At 49.7% G+C, this 18,653-nt stretch overlaps 1 protein-coding gene across 1 annotated transcript; it reads right to left on the bottom strand.

Annotated features, from left to right (window-relative positions):
• Positions 1-986: 986 nt before the first annotated feature.
• CCR9 (C-C motif chemokine receptor 9) lies at positions 987-10,796 on the bottom strand. The gene is made up of 2 exons (XM_054594527.1): positions 10,776-10,796; positions 987-2,066 (listed from the first exon to the last, which is right to left on the bottom strand). The coding sequence occupies exons 1-2, from the start codon at positions 10,794-10,796 to the stop codon at positions 987-989; spliced, it is 1,101 nt and encodes a 366-aa protein (XP_054450502.1).
• Between the last annotated feature and the right edge of the window lie 7,857 nt (positions 10,797-18,653).

Below are 18,653 nucleotides of genomic sequence, written 5' to 3'. Positions count from 1 at the left end.
AGCTTGTGGACCTGCTGGCGCTGGACAGTGAGAGGGGAGGAGCATGGAGGCGAATCCGCAGCGGGGGGGGGGGGGCTGAGGGACGAACCCATTTTAAAAGGGACGGAGTGGGTCATCGCCGAGGCCACTCGGCAGAGCGAGCCCACGGCGAAGCCAGGCCAGTACTGCAAACTCAGGTTCCCAGTGTCCCTGCGCAGGCTGAGGAGACCACCTTTCACGACAGCAGTGGGCAAGTGAAACGCTCACCCACGTCACGCCTGCAGGCGGATGTCACGCCACAGAGCCTCCGGCAGGACTCAGAAATGTGGGGAGGCGGGGGAGCAAGGGGAAGCCAACGGATTCCAGATGCCCCGCTGTTACGATCAGTGGCCCAGGGACTCACTGACCGGTCCTCCAGATAGTTTCAAAACAGGAACAAGGACTCTCCCTGGCCCAGAACAGATCAAGGAGACCAGGGGGATATTAGATCTGAAGTTGTTTGCGAAGATTCTAGATTAATCTGTAAGACCTCATAGGGATCGGCCTCAAAACCAGGGCAGAAGCTCCCTGAAGCTGGCAGTTTTCAGGAAACCCTGAGCTCTTGGGGACTATGTACAATGGCCGCGGCTTCTGTGTCTCCTTCGGAAGGGGTGGCCTCGGGACTGAAACCGCAGGGTGCAGAGGAACTCGGACGCCGCCTCCAGAGGGCAGACGCACCGCGGAGTGGCCTGCGTGCTGTGCCGTCCGCCAGTTCGCCTTTGAAAACGGCAGGCGGCGTGGCCAGGGGCCAGTCAAGAGTCTCCTGGGATGGCCGGTCAATTTTGAAAACTCTGCCTTGGCAAATTCTGACTCGGAGTAATCATTTTCCAATTCATTCCTTTCCGAGTTTTCTCGTTCTCATTTCCTTTTTCTTCCTTGGTTTCTCTCTGGTGCCATCAGTGGGGAAGCCATGTCTGCATTTATTGTTATACTTCCCAAAGGACCAGCCACCTCGGCCAGAAGGTCCCTCAGAGGGAGAGAGCCCCCGAGGTGGTCTCCAGCAACACCGAGGACAGCTTCACGCTACCCTCTCTTCTCTTACAGGAGATCCCCTGGGCCTGGATGCTGCAGCCCAGGTTCTTCAGGGTTTTCAGGAGATCGTGGCGGAATCTCTCACCCACAAAAACATAGAGAACAGGATTCAGGCAACTGTGGAAAAAGGCAATGGTCTGAGTGACCTGGAGGCAGACGTCAATGTTGTTGGAGATGGCGCAGTCCCAGATGAACTTGGTGTGGATGTTGATGGTCTGCACCAGCAGGACACTGTTGTAGGGGAGCTGGGATATGAAGAAGACAGTAAGGACAGTGATGGTCACCTTTAGGGCCTTGTGCTTGGACGACTTCTTGGCTTGGATCAGAGTGTGGATGATGAGGGTGTAGCAGGAAGCCATGACCACAAAGGGAAGGAAGAACCCCAGGATCACCTTCAGGATCAAGACCACCGACTTCACTTTGGCACTGTTGTTGTGGGGGTAAATCATGGTGCAGTATGTCATGTCGCCTTCCTCCCTGGTTTGGCTGTACAGGATTTCCGGGGTGCAGAGCGCGGCCGCCGTCACCCAGACGGTAATGCAAACCGCCTTGCTGTACAGAAGCCTCTTCTGCCGCCACATCTGTGCTCTTGTCGCCTGAGCGATGGCGATGTACCTGTCCACGCTGATGCACATGATGAGCAGCACGCAGCTGTAGAAGTTCATCTTGTACGTGCTGTTGACCACTTTGCACATGAAGGTCTGGAATTTCCACTGGTCAGCAGCGGCGACGGCCCAGAAGGGAAGAGTGACCAGGAAGAGAAGGTCGGCGATGGCCAGGTTCAACAGGAACATGTCAGTCATGGTCTTCACTCGTGTGCAGTACCAGTAGACAAGGATGACCAGGCTGTTGCCCACGGTACCCACGAGGAATACGAGCCAGTACAAGGGTGGGAGGAAGTGGCTCGCAAACTGCCTGACATTGTTTTTCTTACAGAAGAAGTTTGTGAAGTTTAAGGCCATATAGTCATCTGTGGAGTCATAGATGTAATCATCAGGCATATTAGGGACAAGGTCCTGCAAGGAAACACCAGACAGCATAAGATCAAGGACAGTGTTTTGTAGGTCCTGTCTGTCGGCCGAAGCATGGACCACTTGACCTTTCCAATCCCTAAAATCTATGATAAGGAAAAAGACATGTATATGTAGAAAGTAGGGATTCTGAGAGCATCTGCATGGATCATAACAGATCTATTTGTTCAACAAATATTTATTGAGCACTCTCAATATGTCATATACTCTGTATGTGTTGGAGAAACAGTTGGCGGATAAATCAGACGTGGTTCCTGCTGTCATGGAACTTGCCTGCCTGTGGAGGGTACATGCAAGGAGCGAGCCTTGCAAGGACACTGACAGGCGCCCTGACGGGGCAGGGCCCCTTGGGACTACTGGTGCGCACGGACTTTCACCCAACCCTGTGAACAATTCTGATTGTCCCCCCTCTTCTCTAACGCATCCTATCCTGGAACGTCCTCAGACGCTCTTAAACTTTTCCCGTTTTCTAGGTCCAGCTCCCTCTGAGTCTCCTGAAAGCGGTGGATCCTCTGCTCCAGAAGCACCGACGCACACACATGCACAGACGCACGCGCACGCGCACGTTTATACACTCTCACATACATGCACATACACCAGCACCAGGTCAGGCTATAGAATTTTCAGGGTTTCTTGCTCAAAATTTGTCCAGAATCCCAAGACAGCAGAGCATTAAATCAAGCAAGCGGCACTTCTAAGTACAGGACCCTGGGCATCTGTGCTGGACAGACGCCCATGGAGCTGGCCCTCATGGGCACGCACGCATACAAGCATGCACAATTCGTGCACAGATTCACACATACACTCATATGTGCACAGATATGCCTGCACTCATGCTCACACACATATGTACATGCACATATTCACACACGTATATGTGCATACTGTTGAGCCCCCACAATGCACGCAGATATGCATACAACTAGTGTCTATGTGCACACACACCCCCACATTTCAGTTTCGGTGGGTTCCTGGCCCAGTGCCAGCCTAGAACACCTGCTAAGGGAAGTGGAAACAAGGGCTGGTGAACAGAACCCCGAGACATGAGCCCTCGAGTCTGGAGGAAGGGGGGAGGAGAGAGCTGTGGGGATGGAGGAGGGACGCAACCCCACATCTGCCACATTCCAGAACCTCAAACACTCTCACTTCCTGCCAGCACCCGCCGCAGGGCTCCCAGTGAGGCTCCCAAATTCCCCCAGGAGCCATAGCTCCAGCTCCCTTGCCCCAAGGCGGGCTCCTTGCCAAACTGCATCTCTACCTTTATTTCGATTCAGACAACTCCAACAGTTGTTCAATTCACCTGGATGCACTTGGACCAGAAGTAGCCTCAAATCCACAATAGATTTTTATTTTGTTTCCAATAGTAAATATTTAAGTATAACTATTTAGTTTACATATTTAACTACTCAGTGAAATAATAAAATCCCCCCTGCCAGACTCCTGTTAGCTGTGGTCTCCCTGTCTACATGCATCGTAATTTCCATCTCTTTCTAGTAGTTTCGATCAGCATTTCCCAAACTGTGTTTGGGTGGAACACTAATGGTTTAATGGTTGAGAATCTCTGCATATTATATCACCTTCTTTGACCTTCACAATACTCACGAGCGTATTAAAGGCTCTGAAAGGTCCTGCAGAACTTGTTTTATTAGAACTGCACGTTAGACTGTGCGGTTTCTGCGAAGTCCTTCAGATCTGCTGAATTTTGCACAACAGCGCCTCCTAAAGCTAGTCGAGCATGGAACCCAGGGGCTGATTTTTGCGCGCTCACCAAGGTAGCAGGACGCACCGAGCCGACTGATAAAGGGCAGTAGATGTCAGGAGGTGGTTGTCTCCTGGCTTCTGGAGCTCGCACCAAGAGCTCATGGGACACGTCCGTTCTACTCGGGGCCTGGCTGGCAGGAAGTACCAGGAGGATTCCAGGGAGGACACCCATGGTCACTTGGACTACGACTAGGAAAACCTGGAGTCTCGTCCTGACCCCATCTCCAGTGTGACCAAGACAAAGTCCCAGTGCAAAGAGGGAGACCCCGGGAGACTGGATCCAGGAGATGGCTCAGCAGGATGGGGCAGCCAGAAAAGGCCGCCGCGGGAGGCGCTGATGGAACCACCTGTCCCCATTTTCCATGTGCCTTGTCCCCAGGCCTGACCAATCCATCCTCGGTTTACCTGTAAACACTTCCCTTGCTATCTGGAAAGCCAGTCTCTTGGGAGGACGGACCTCATGGGTAACGCATACTTTAGCGAAGATTTGGGGAAGATGACATTTCAGAGGAACGGCAGTAAAACCATGCAAACAAGCAGGTGTCAACGGCGAATCCACACGATGAGACTTGAAACTGTTTTCTTAGAGGATTTTTTGTTTTGATTTTACACTTTTGAGGTTACATAGCTTGAATAGACTCTCACAGGAGCCTGAGCCCAGGCTGGAAGGTAGGGAGGCAAACGGCATCCCCACTGCCAGGTGCAGCCCAGAGGGTCTCTCTGAGGGGACTTCAAGCAGCCCCAGTGCCCCAGGAGACTTAGCATCCTCTGCTGCCCAGCGAGGGGCCTGTGACTGCCGCTCCCCAGGGGAGTCCTGGAGTGAGGACCCTGCATCCTGCTTGCGGCACAAGTGGTGCGTTTTCTTCTTGGGTGAGGGTTGGAGGACCCAGTGCTTCAGCACAGAACTATATTGAGTTAGGGACTCCCTAAGTGCATTTTTTTCCTTTAATAATTTTTTATTTCTCAATTATAATTGACATACAATATTATAGTAGTTCTAGGTATATAATGTAGTGATTAGACATTTATGTGACTTTCAAAATGAGCACGCCGATAAATGCAGTCCCCGTCTGACACCATACATAGTTATTACAATTTTACTGACTATATTCCTTTTGTTGCCCGTTACTTCACCACGACTCTAACTCCCAACTTGTAATTCTTAATCCCTTCCCCTTGTCACCCTGCTCCCCAACACCCCTCCCATTTGGCAACCGTCAAAGTGTTTCCTGCACCTATAAGTTTCTGTTTTGTTCACTTTTTTTAGATTCCACGTATAAGCGAAGTCATACGGCGTTTGTCTTTCTCTGATTTATTTCACTCGGCAAGCACAAGGCCCTCCCTGCGGGTCCGCCCGTGTTGTCACAGATGGCAAAGCTTCCTTCTTCTCTATGGCTGAGCACATACCACTGTACAGATGCACCACTTTTTCTTAATCTGTCCTCTATCGAGGAACACCTAGGTTGCTTCCCTGTCTTGGAAATTGTAAATGCTGCTGCAATGAACATATCAGTGCATATGTGTTTTTGAATTAGGGTTTTAGGTTATTTTGGATAAATACCCAGAAGTGGAATTGCTGGGCTTTTCTTTGTCTCTTATTATAGCCTTTGTTTTAAAGTCTATTTTGTCTGGTATAAGTATTTTTTCTGTTTGTTTGTTTGTTAGTTTACATTTTCATGAAATATCTTTTCCCAGCCCTTTACTTTGAGCTTGTGTGTGTCTTTCAGTCTAAAGCAAGCTTCTTGTAGACAGCAAATATAAGGGTCTTTTTTGTTGTCTGTTCAGCCACTTTATGTGTTTTGATTGGAACATGTAATCAATTTACATTTAAAGTAATTGCTGAAAGATATGTAGTTGTTGTCATTTCAATATTCGTATTTCTTCTTCCCCTCCTCCTCCCCTCCTTCCTCCTCCTCCTCTCCTCCTCCTTCTTCTTCCTCTTCTTCCTCTCCTCCTCCTCCTCCTAAGTTTCTTTAACATTTCTTGTAGTACTGGTTTGGTAGTGATGAACTCCTTTAGCTTTTTCTTGTCCGGGAAGCTCTTTATCTTTTCTTCTATTCTAAACGATAGCTTTGCGGGGTAGAGTACCTTTTGTTGTAGGTCATTGCCTTCATCACTTTGAATATTTTGTGCCAATCCCTTCTGGCCTGCAAAATTTCTGTTGAATAATCAGCTGAGAGTCTTATGGGAGCTCTCTTGTAGGTAACTAACTGCTTTTCTCTTGCTGCTTTTAAGATTCTCTCTTTGTCTTTAACTTTTTGCATTTTAAGTATGGTGTGTCTTAGAGTGGGCCTCTTTGGGTTCATCTTGTTTGGGACTCTCTGTGCTTCCTGGACTTCTATGTCTCTTTCCTTCACCAGCTTAGAGAATTTTTGTCATTATTGCTTCAAGTAGGTTTTCAATTCCTTGCTCTCTCTCTTCTCCTCCTGGTATTCCTGTGTTGGTACACTTGATGTTGTCCCAGAGGCCCCTTAAACTATCCTCATTTTTTTGGATTTTTTTTCTTTTTGCTGTTCTGATTGGGTGTTTCCTGCTTTCTTATCTTCCAAATGGCTGATTCAGTTCAGGTATATTTTAAAAGTGATTCAATTCACACACACACACACACACACACACACACACACACACACGTTCCTGGATTTGTAGACATTTTGTCAAGACCGTATTTGTTGTGGAGGTAAGCCTAAATCATCCTTCCAAGTCCAAAGCTTTGGCCATCTTTATGAGCATAACAGAACGAGTATTCACGACCCAACCTGGGGAATCCTGAACAAAGGTGTCCTGCCTTCTCAGGACAACACTGATAGCGGCATACATGCCTGATAGGTAGATATCCTTTGTATAACTGACACAGGATTCTTTGAAAATCTCTTAGCAAAAGTCAATGTCAATATTTACGAACATATTTATTCACTATCATTGGAGCACCTAGTGCTTGTCAGACCCAGTGCTGAGCACAGCCGTGCTTATATTTTATCCTGAAGCTTCCAGGTAGGGTCAGGCCTCTCTTTCGATGAGGGACTCCAGGCTCCCATGAGGAATTCTGAGCAAAGTCATTATTCCATCCTCCCTGTTCTGAGCTGTGCGTTAGAGACACTTCTTGCTGGAGAAGCAACCTGTAGACACTGCTCTCAAAGCCTGAGTCAGTCAGACAGGGATCTTGAGAGAGGATTAGTGGAAAGGCCTGAAATCCACACATTTTTACCCCACATTCCATCCAAGAGCACATGGCAGAACCTTCTAGAATGATTTCCCACCAGCTGCCCTAACTTTACTCCCAGGGTCTGCATCAGGGTGGGATTGAAGGAACGCCCCGTGAAGCCCACTCTCTCCATGAGGAGGGGGCCCTCTAGGGGCTTGGTCGTTTGCTCTGTGTCCTGCTCACTAAGATCTACTCTGGACATTTACTGGGCATTTAAATACAAAAGAGCTGTGAAGAAAGGCTTCGTAGCTCCTGAAGAACATGTGAGGGTTTTTATTCTCATGAAACATAGGAATTTTACGACTGTTCAGGATTCTCTTTTAATTGGGAAGCTAAGCCAAACTCATAGCTCAGTTGCAGTAACCACGCAAGATCCTTTAGGCTGCCACAGTCCGATAAAAACTTAAGGCAAACCGCAGGTTAAGCCCGCATTTTCTAGTAGCCACATTAAAGTAAAAAGAAACAGGGGGATTCGTTTTAATGTATTTTATTGAAAACCAGTATATCTAAAATACGACCATCTCACTATATCAGCAATATAAAGCTTACTGAGATATTTTACATCCTTTTGGGGGCACTGTTTTCAGCCCAAGTATATGTTACACTCACAGGACCTCTCAGCAGGAGCAGCCACATTTCCTGTGGCTGCCAGGCTGGAAACCCAAGTCAACCCCCTCTTGGTCTTTTCTACCTGTTCGATCCACGGCTTCTGACCCTGTTTTAGTTTACGTTCTTCCTCCCCCCATTCTGAGGTATGTCTTTTTGTAAATGCCCGAAGCTGTTACGGAACACGGAGCAGGCGGGGACGGCCTGAGAGAGAGGGCCCTTGGTCATAGGAAGTGCCCCAGCCCTGCTCTTAGAAGGGGCTGACCAGTTCCCTTTTGCATCTTATTAAAATGTCTAGAAATACTCTTACCAAAGGTTTCTCTTCCTGTATCTCTTAGCAAACTATGTCATTCTCAGCCCCTCTTAAAAAAATGAGGTATTTACCAAAGCTAGACCTCTTCTGCGACCTGTTGCCCTGACTAGCTGGTGTCCAAGCTCGTTTTTGGTTCTTCTGCTGTGAGGAGAGGTGATTCATGGGGGTGGGAGGGGCCCAGACCTGGACGGCGTTTTGTAGGAAAATGGGACTGAGAAAGTGGCAGGTCACCCCAGGCTTGGGGACCGTTAGCTCTTTATGTCTCGTTCATGGGCAGTAAGTAATGTAATCTGTTCGCTCATTCAACAGATACTTCCGGAGCACCGTCTACATCCTAGGCAAGGACGCGCTATCCAAAGAACACCATTCAACTCAATGATGAAATGGAGAGGCATTGGAAGCCTCCACAGCTCCAGGGCAGGCCCGCGGGTGGGCCGGGGTGAGGGGGTGGGGGCGGGTTTGCCTGCGTACAGGGCTCTGGCAGCAGCTCCACAGCCCCGACATGTCCCTTTGGGGACAGTTAGGTTGCCCCCAAGGGGCTCCTAATTTAGGGATTTATATCATTTATTTCAGATGAACTTTAGCACTTCGATCAAGAAGAGAAAGGGCGCCACAGCCACACATCTGGGTACACGGGAGAGTGCGCGCAGCATTCTCAGCAGCCAGCACCGGACTCAGCAGCGGCGCTGCCTTCTTCTCCCACCGGTGTCCGTTTCTACTCTGGAAAAGCCCTTTGAAACCTCAGCAGGTCTAGGAGTGATTTGAGGATCTTAGAGGCTGCGGAGTCTGACCCCTTCACCTCAGAGGAGACAGACCAGAGAAATGGCATGTTCTGCCCTCAGCCCCCAGCCCCCAGGGGAGGGTCAAGGCCAGAGGCAGCCCCGCAGCCCCCTCCGTCCCAAACTGGGGCACTTTTAATCCCTCCTGATCCAAAGCCTTGCTCTCTGCATTCTGATATCAAAATGGCCAGGACAAATCTGAGCCCCCACCCCCACCCGGCCACCACCTCCCTAGCACCACAGGTCCTCCGGAGGCTCCGCTGGGCCAAAAGCAGCAGGGGGCTGCCTTTGGCTGGGGCTGACCTCAGGGCTCAGGGAGGGTGAGGGGCCTGCCTGGGTCCCGCGAGGCGCTCACCACAGGTGCCACCTCCCTCCCCCTCCCCCAGGTGTGTCCTCCCCCCCCCCAGGATCCAGCGCCAAGGGCTGTGCAGGCACTGCAGGGGTCAGGGGGAGGCCTCCCCTGCTGATTCGTTCTCTCTGGATGGAGGGCAAAGACTGTGTCCTTCCAGGCTCTGTCCCCCGTTGTCTCTTAGCACCAAGATGGGTGTCTGGGTGGGAAGGTGAGATGATGGGGAGGAGATGGAAGCAGGGGACAGGACTTCGTTGCCAGCAGTGGAAGTTGGCGGGCATCACTGCCAGGGGTGCTGTCCCCACACCCCCGGAAGACAGACGGCCAAGCAGGGAGATGGCATTTGCCCACAGGGAGCAACCCAGGGCAGCAGAGGGTGCCCCCTCCAGGGCTCCTCCTCCCATTCTCCGTGAGACCTTGAACCCTCCGTTTACCCTCTCAGCTTCGGTCCCACATCTGTAAACAGGGCTCTGCCTCTCCTCTGAGGCGGAAGGACTGCAGTGTCCTGGGTGGTGACCGATGTGGCCACAAGGACATCATGGCGGCTCCCCAACCCCAGTGAACCTGGGTGTTGGGGCCAGAGTGGTCCCCATTTAGGTGACGCCGGACACATCTGATCACATCAGTGTGTATTTTATTCCAGTCTGGGGCTCACTTGCTAAGTTTGGATACTTTCCAAGATCCCAAATGAGAAAACCGGATGACAGTCCCTCTAGCAGCCCCACCTTAGCTCTGCTTCTACTGCGTCAGGAAGAACGGCAAATTCTAATGAGAGGAGAGGCTAAAGGGTCTAATTCTGGTGAGAAAAATGGAGACATACCTCATTACTTCACCAGGTCCAAGTTAATCACCTTTTTCTACTGTTACAAATACTTGATGACACATACGCATTGCTAAGCATCATTAGCACATCATAAATGGCTTATCTGACGTGGGTGATTACAACCCACCGCAGCTCAGCTCTGTAAACCACAGGCTGGGAAACCTACGGTGCCCCCTGAGGCCAGTTAGTTACCTGCACGAACAAGGCTTGACTTCACTTATCTACCTGCAAGGCCCAGGCTTTCCCTTTGAGAAAAGCAAAATTAAAGCCTTTAGGTATTTTTTTGCAAGATGTTTATGAATATAACAAAAGCATGAGAATTCAATTTGATTCTATAACTGATGACATTTGGCTAGAAAATCATAAATGACTCTCTGGTTAATGACTTACTAATTTTTGTTAGCCTCTTTGTCTCTTTCTGAGAAATATATCCCATTGTGTGGCTTTGTGAAAACCTACATCATGTTATGTGAGAAATAACGATCAATGTGCCCACCAGGGGTCTTGTAAAAAACAAAGTAAATGGATTCACGCTCGCCCCCTTTTGTCTGTATCCAGAACAGACACATGGAATGAAGATTGCCCTAGTTAAAGATCATAAAAACCCTTATCTATTAATAAGATCTAAAATAACCTTTCCTCTGTCTTCACAACATACCCCCAAGGGCTTCTGGCTCTTCGTGTTTGCAAAGCCCCCTGCACTGGGTGTTGACCGCCTCTATGGGGCGCTGCTCTGCAGAGATCTTAGCCCAGGAAACCTCACAGAGAAATCCTTCCCCTACGATGGATTGTTTCCCACACCCCCAAAAAGGCAAGACCGGAGCGTATTCCCAGGAGCCTGAGGAGCGTGGCCGTACTCACCAGGAATTCTGTGGGTGTCATGGTGGGTTGGATGCAAGCTTGATTCTAGAAAGAGGGCAAAAATAAAAAGGAATCCTTGTAAATGAACTGTAATAAACACTAAAGGTGGAGGTTAGATGTTAAATCTGTTTTTCTCATGAAAAAGAAAATCTCAAGCAAGGGTTGGAGTCCACGTCATGCCGATGTCCAGTCAAACAGTCTAGATTTCAAAATCACCTTGGTTGTCCTCATAGAAATGAGAGAATCCCTTCCTTTGAGAGCCCTTTGGGGCCTTAACATTCCAGCATGTCCTTTTTCCATTTGCCCGTTTTCTCTGGACTCAACTTCTCTGTCAGCATCTGTTTCGCTGAACTCCCCCCTCCCCATTTCGTCACCCTGCCGATCACGGGACAGCAGGTGCCTTGGGAATGCTGTGGTCCAGACTCCTCAGGGAAGGGGCCTCTGGGTAGCCAGGTGGCAAGAACGTGAAAGCTGGTGGCATCCACCAGCATTGAGGTCCCTCTCCCGGAGGCGCCCAGCACCCAGCACCTACCTGCACACTCCGCGTGCGAGCTCAGAGAGTGATAACAGGCCTTACTTTCTCTGAACCCTGACTCCATCAGGAAAAGGAAGCCCTGGGTTTGTTCACCAAAGAAGAGGTAGTTCCCTAGTGCTCATGGCCTCTGAGTGGATTGAAACCAATCTCCACCCTGGTTTCCACGTGTTTTGAATCTCTGTAAAACCCAGAGCCCAAGGGACCATTGGAACAACAGTTGGACTCCATTCAAGGAAGGGGACAGTGCCTGAGTGGGCATTTCCTTTTACGCCTGTAGTGTCTGCCCAAGAAAGATGCAAGCACGTGTCCACACAAAGACTGATCTACAAACGTTCACAGCGGCTTTATCCGTAACAGCCAACTGCTGGAAACAGCCCAGGCGTCCGTCAAGGAGAGGGCACGGGCGAGTAAAATGGGGGCGCTCCACACAGTAGAACAGAGATGAACTGCCGATACACACAGCAACATGAGCAGGTCTCAAATAACTGGGCTAAGTAAAGAGGCCAGACCAACCATACACGCTGTGTAATCCCACTTACATAAAATTCTAGAAAATGCAAGCTCATCTGTCAGGACAGAAAGCAGATCAGTGGTTTCCTGTTAAGAGGGAGACAGTGAGGACAGGGCAGGGCGAAGCTCCTGGAGGGGTCCTCGGGAGGGAGGCCTGCCGGCACGTTGGCTCTGCCGGCCGTGGGCGCGTTCGCAGATCAAAGCTTACGTGCTGCCCTTTGAGCATTTGCCTTGGGTTGGAGTTGGGCCACACCAACCAAAGTGGTTAAAGTGAAGAAGTGAGGGAAGAAAAAGCAGGAAGTAATGAACACCTGGTTTTCTTCACACCTCCCTCCCTCTGGCCATTAGCAGGGAAGAAAGAGGGGGTCAGAATGCCCTCCTTCCTGCCAGCAGCCTCTCGGAGCGCCTCGCTCTGTCCTATGGGGACTGAGGGCTCAGTGCGAACTCATATCTTTAAAAATTAGATTTGATGACAGAGGGATAATTCGTGTGTACACAGATCTGTGTTTTACATACGTGTTTCCTGCCTCTGTCTGCTGAGAGGCCCTGAAAGCAGTGACCCACAACAGAATGGGCACTTAGTGCCCAGATTTTGGTTTCTAAATTCTTTTCTGCACCAGAAGGAACCAGGACTCCTCGGAGGAAGGGCTGACTCCAGAGCCAGGGCATGGAAACCACAAGATGAACCTGGAACTGCTTTTTGCACCAGAAAGTGAGGAAGTGAGGACTTGTCAAAAGGACCGTGAGAACTTGTCAAAAGGACATAGGAGCCAATTCAATGGGGCCCCCGCTCTCCAAACCTGAGGCAATCTGAGCATCCAATTAAATAATGATAGCAATAACTATAGCTCGTTCAATTAAATGAGGATCCATGAATCCACACTGATGAAAAATATGAACAAATAAATAAGGAGAACAAATTGTTGCGGTATCAACTAATAAATCCAGAAGGAATAACGGAATTAGAAAATCACCAGTAGATATTGAAATTAGTGGGGGAACGTTTCGTGAGGAAGGGGACATTGACCTCATCTCCAAGGATCTCTCCCAAAATGGCCCACGGCCCACTGACTGCGTCATTCTCTGCCCCGCGCTTTTCTGAGTCACACTCTTTCAAAAACTGCCCAGTGAAGCCTGGATGATCCCAGCTCAGCCAATTTAATTTTGTTACAGCCTGGGGTATAGGAAGATTGGTTTGGGGGACATCGTTAGAAAACATATCATGTATATTTCTAGTGGCCATGGCGTATGTTGCCTCCTTTGTAATTGCATGAAGAGACTGTATGTTAATCAGATAATATCCGAGAGAACAAACGTCCAAAGAAAGAAGCTACACAAAGAAGAAAGACTGGCTTTGGTTATGGTTCATTATAGCTAGTTTAAGTATGAGAACAGGGATTGATGGTAATGATGTTGATGAGAGTTTGGGGCAAAAGCTTTGACGCTGCAGTGGGAAATGTAAAGTTGGGTCATCTGTTTGGAAGGTTAAGCCGTATCTGTCAGAATTACAAAGTACCACAGCTCTGACTCAGCAGCTCGTCTGCTGTGAACACAACCTACTGGTATTCTCACCAGAAAACATCAAGGAACCTGCGCGGGGATCTATGTCGCAGGGGGGTTCCCCCACCCAGAACAAAAAAACTAGAAACAACCTAAATATCCAGAAATTGGTAATATTCTAATATACCTGTTCAGTAAACCACCGGTAACCAGTAAATGGAATAAAATAGACCTCTCGCTGATACTGGGAGGCCACCAAGATTATTAGGTAAAAACGCCAGGTGTCGAAGACTATGTTGCATGATAAAACTATGTCGCATGATCTTTTTAAAAATATATAAAGGGCTCTGTACACCTTACCGCTGTCTAGTACTAAAACATTTTCTGGAAGGAGCTTGAACAATGAGGGCCGGCGAAAAGTGAGACTTCCATTATTTCCTTTAGATTTTGTAAACTATTTAAATGTATTCTTTGGGCCTGAAACTTTATTTTATGAGCTATCATAAAAATAACTTGTCAGCTTTTTATAAAAGAAGAAAGAACAAGAAGAAGCGCCTGTGTCCCTGCGTTCCAGGAACCCGCTTGCCAAGCTCAGCTGCAGGAGGGACTCACAGCCCACGGCCGCGGGGCCGAAAGAGCACGTCTCCTCGTTAAATTCGGCGAGGCTACTCTTTGTGACTTTGAAATCCTGCACTAGCTTTTTTTTTTTTTTTTTTTTTTAAATCCTCACCCAAGGATATGTGTATTGATTTTAGAGAGAGAAGAGGGAAGGAGGGCGAGAGAGAAAGAGAGAAATAGCGATTGGTTGCTCCCACAAGCTCAACCTAGGCATCAAACCCACAGCCTTTTGGTGAACGAGATGATGCTCCAACCAACTGAGCTACCTGTCAGGCCCCTTCCCTAGCTTTTTATAAAAGTTCATCTTTCTTTCGATAAACACGATAAATGTGTTTCTGGCTCACAGAAAATTTGGAGAGCCTAAGAGGAAAAACGAACCACTTTCCTCCTTAGACCTAAGGACACCGCCAATGGCCTGTCTCTCTATTCCCCTCTTGATCAGGATGTTTTACTCCATCAACTGCAGAGCCTCAGAGCTTGCTTTCATTTTCTCCCTGCCCCTGAGAAGGAGAGAAAACCAGCCTGGGGAAAACCCGCATGAGACAAAACATACCAAGACGGTTGGGAAGGCCCTGGCATTTGCCCAGAGCTGGCTAAACCTCGCCCCTCACTCATCAGGGTTCTCTTCACGGGCCCTGCAGCACCTCTACCTGGAAGGCCTGCCTGCTGCACAGAGGGATGGGGCGGTGGGGAAGCACAATGGAACAGACGTGAAAGACCCCCATCTTCCCCTGGTCCGTCCCTTTCTGCCTGTGGGACCTTGGCAAGGAGCGACAAACCCTCACTGAAGCGAGATTTCCTCCCACGGGACTGTTGGGAGGGTCAAGAGCACGGCTGTGCGTGAATGCTCTTTGTGGAATGCAGAGTAAGAACAGGGAATGTCCGTCCCACAGCTACTGAATGTGTCCTGACACCTGCTACATTTACTTGGCATAATCAGCGTATAAGACATGATCAGTATCCTCATAGCTCACACTGAGTACAATGGATACGTCATGGCTGCAAATACCAACAAGGGTAAATGCTATGAAATGCTCTCAGTGTTAGGAAAGAGAAGTCCTGTTCTCCAGCACTGGGGAAAACCCAGGAGGCTTCACTGCGGAGGTGATGTTTTTGCCGGCCCTTGAAGGCTGGAGAGCCTGGGGACATGAACTAAGGGGAGAGAACATTGCTGCAGGGCAGGGAAACATACTAATAAAGGCATGAAAGCCAGAGAGCATGAGATGCGCGCAGGCCTCCCAGGTAGAGGAGAGCAAAAGAACGGCCGAGTCTCCAAAGGCAGAAAGTGCCTATTAGAAAAGTTAGTCTGGTATCAGTTACTATCCCACCATTATTCCTCTATGCTCTCCTGTCCTTAACTAACGAATATGAAAGTCAGCAGGGAATGGCTACGGAGCCTCCGTGGCTCACAGCAACCCCGCAAACCGAACACCCACGCAAGTCAGCAGTGTGGATCCTTCGAGCTCTGTCCAGTTTGCTCTAGGGTCAGGTGCCCACCCAGCCCCCACTCCCATAGACCCTGACCTGGGTCCCGGGGGCTCCCAGTGTGAGCTTATGAGGGGTCCTCAGAGCAGAGAGACAGATATTGGAAGAAAGAGACTGTCCGAGCTCTGGGATGGCTTGCTGACATTGGGAGAGAGGGGCTCTTGCAAGCTGGTGGCCCACTGGCAATCGAGCACCGGCTAATGAAGAACTAAACAAAGGGGGTGTTGGGAAGAACAAAACAATCTTTCTCTGATGAGTCATTTCAAATAAAGTAGCTTGACTGTTATCTGATTACATAGGAGTGTTTTCACACTGTGCCAGAAAAATCCCCCCAAAGCAAACATGCACAGTGAGGAAGGTAAAAACCACAAGCATCTCTTCCTAGTTTAGCCATTGTGAACTTTCTGAGGTAACTTCTTGTACATTTTCCTCTGTAACAGGCACACGTGCGCGCGTGCACACACACACACACACACACACACACAGCGCGCCGTAATGGGCGGTGGAATGCAACTGCACACAAAATGGTCAATTGCTTTCTAGTGAACTGTCCCTGCCAATTCAATGCCCGCAGGACATGGAGTCACAACATCCAACTGGATGGCTGCTGAGTGCCCCATCATCTGCATGGGCTACAATCCAGTGCATCCATCACCTCTTAGGCATCTCATTCCTTACCCTAGAAGCCTGGTGCTTGTGACCACTGCACAAATACATGAAAGCCTGGGATTTAGAAGCTATTACAACAGCACACAACTGAGGACACAGGGGCCCTGGGAACCAGGGAGGAGGAAGAAAGGTGGTACTTACCGTGGAGGGCAGCATGAGAAAATGCAGAAGGCAGGTCACCAAGCGCGCCCGGGAGGAACTGGCTTCCTGTCTGCCTGTGTGAGAGGCAAGCTTTCTATGAGTTCTGAGCCAGCAGCGACCCACTGAAAACACCAGAAGAGAAGCCAGGCCAGCCCTGTTGTGTTGTCACTGGCCCAGGAGGGTGGGGAACAGGGTGTCACCAACTGCAGCTTTCAACAGTGAGATTTACAACGGGAAATGAAAAGCCAAGAACTGCTGGGCTAAGGGAAAACCGTCTTCCCTGAAGATGTACGTGCAGGCTGGTCATGAAAGAACAATGCTTTTTCCTAGACAGCAGAGCTGCCTACAGGGGAAATGGAAGTGGAGAGGCCCAGCGAGGGCAGTCAGCCTTCCGGCTTGCTCACAGTGGACGTGTACAAGGTTTCTCCCAGTGGGGCTGTCTGGACAGGCTTGTGCGGGGTTAGCGCCCCTCCAGTGCTGGCCTGGACAGAGGCACCCAAAGCCATAGAGCTGTGCTATCCCATAGGGTAGCTCCAGCCACATGTGCCTATTTAAATTGAAATTAATTCAAATGTAACACGTTCCCTAGTCCCCCTGGCCACATTGCAAGTGTGAGGTAGCCAGGGACAGCATGCCCGTCCTCCCCAACAGTCTACCGGACGGCGCTACTTTAGAGTCAGCATGTGACACATATCTAGAAGCACAGGGAATGTTGGTGGACCTCAAGCACTTTTAAAATTGGGATCAAATACAGTAAGGTTTTATTTTGACATGGCCATAATACATCGGATACATTAATACATAATATGTTTCATTTTATTAACTATGGGGGTTTAGGTGAGATTTGAAAAAGCCTAAACATACAAAATGTATATGTGTGTGTGTGTATGTTATATATATTATTATTATTATTATTTTAATCCTCACTAGAGAACATGCTTATTGATTTGAGAGAGAGAGAGAGAAACTGGGTGACTCACACACGCCCAGACCAGACACCTACCCACGACCTAGGTATGAGCCCTGACTGGGAATCAAACCCCTGACCTCTCCGTTTACGGGACAACGTTCCAACCAAGCCACGCGGCCAGAGCCAAAATGTTATATTTTTTAATGAAGCTCACAGAGGACATCTTCCAGACATAATTGTACCCCCACTGGGCACATAGAAAAGACCAAGGTCGATTCTCTGTTGTGCCTATGACAGACTCCTCTTTTATGATCTTTCCGGGGAGAATCCCAACCACAGTCCCATGGAGACTGAGCTACTCTGTCAGCGTGTTTAGCGCCCTGTGGCTTCGGTGGGGCTCCGCTGCAGCCCGGGCCGCCTATACACGGGACCCAGCCTTCACCGTCCATTTGGACAGAACAAACCAATATGTAAGATGCAGTCGAATTTAATATCTGAACAGGAAAGGCCAACGATCAGTCCCCCTGAAGGGGACAGGCCGTGACACTAAGAGTGAAAGCAACAGTTGATTCAGCAGCCTCGTGGGAGCCATGAGATCCTTCCCTCGTCCCACATTAAGTGTTGTGTCTAAAATGGTGCGTGACTGAGAGTCAGCCTTTCACTTCTCCCCCCGCCCTGGCGATCAATTATCGGCAGGAAAGGAAGGGGCCATGGGAGAAAGAGAAGCCTCCCCTTGCTGACTTTCCGGCTGTCTTTGCACAGGGGAGCAATGCGTTCGCTGCTCCCCCGTGTTTGACGGGGACCTGGGAAGGCTGAGACACGCACGCACCGTGGGTGCAGGAAGATGCTGTGCCTCCCGCCTCCTCGTGGCTCCGGCTGTTTCTTCCCCAGGTAAGGGCCTGCGTGCACACGCTGCTTGCCGGCCGGCTGGTCGGCTGAGATGGCGGAGGCGAGGGAAGTGGGGAAGACGGAAGAAGAGAAGGATTAAACGCACCATCAGGGGAACATTCCCTCTGCTGTGGGACCCCCGTGGTCCGGGTGAGTCAGGAACACTTAGGTAGCATCTGGTCCTGGAAGAGGTGCTTTAGAACTCCCAGGTTCCTGCCCTGGGAGGCAGAGAGGAGGCTGGGGAGGCACAGGCTGTGCGGAGGTGGGAGAGAGGGCTTACTCATTCCCCAGAGGGGCCTGGGACGACTGTGAGTCTGTTGCTGGCTGTTGCCCAGTTTAGGTTCATTCCTTAGAAGGAAAGACCACTCTTTTGTTTTCGTTGCTGCGGCTTTCTCTTTGCAGGTGGAATTCAGAGCGGGTGATGCTAAGAGGTTGCAGGTTACCTTGGGCAAAGAGCACTTCTCTCTTTGCGTTCTCACCCTGCGGAAGGGCGTGGCAGGGCGCGTGTCCGCTCCGGGCCCCAGGGCCGGATGCTGTGTCGGGAGTTGCCGGGCATTCAGGGGTCGATTGTGGAGTGGAAGCTGCAGTCCGTAGCCTCTGCTGTCTACAAAGAGAAAAGACC

Source organism: Pteronotus mesoamericanus, unplaced genomic scaffold (assembly GCF_021234165.1).
Source record: "Pteronotus mesoamericanus isolate MK-2021 breed Mesoamerican mustached bat unplaced genomic scaffold, CSHL_Meso_final scaffold_533, whole genome shotgun sequence".
NCBI classification, from domain to species: Eukaryota; Metazoa; Chordata; class Mammalia; order Chiroptera; family Mormoopidae; genus Pteronotus; species Pteronotus mesoamericanus.
The sequence above is the reverse complement of the archived record's forward strand: the minus strand, read 5'-3'. Positions and strand labels throughout refer to the sequence as shown.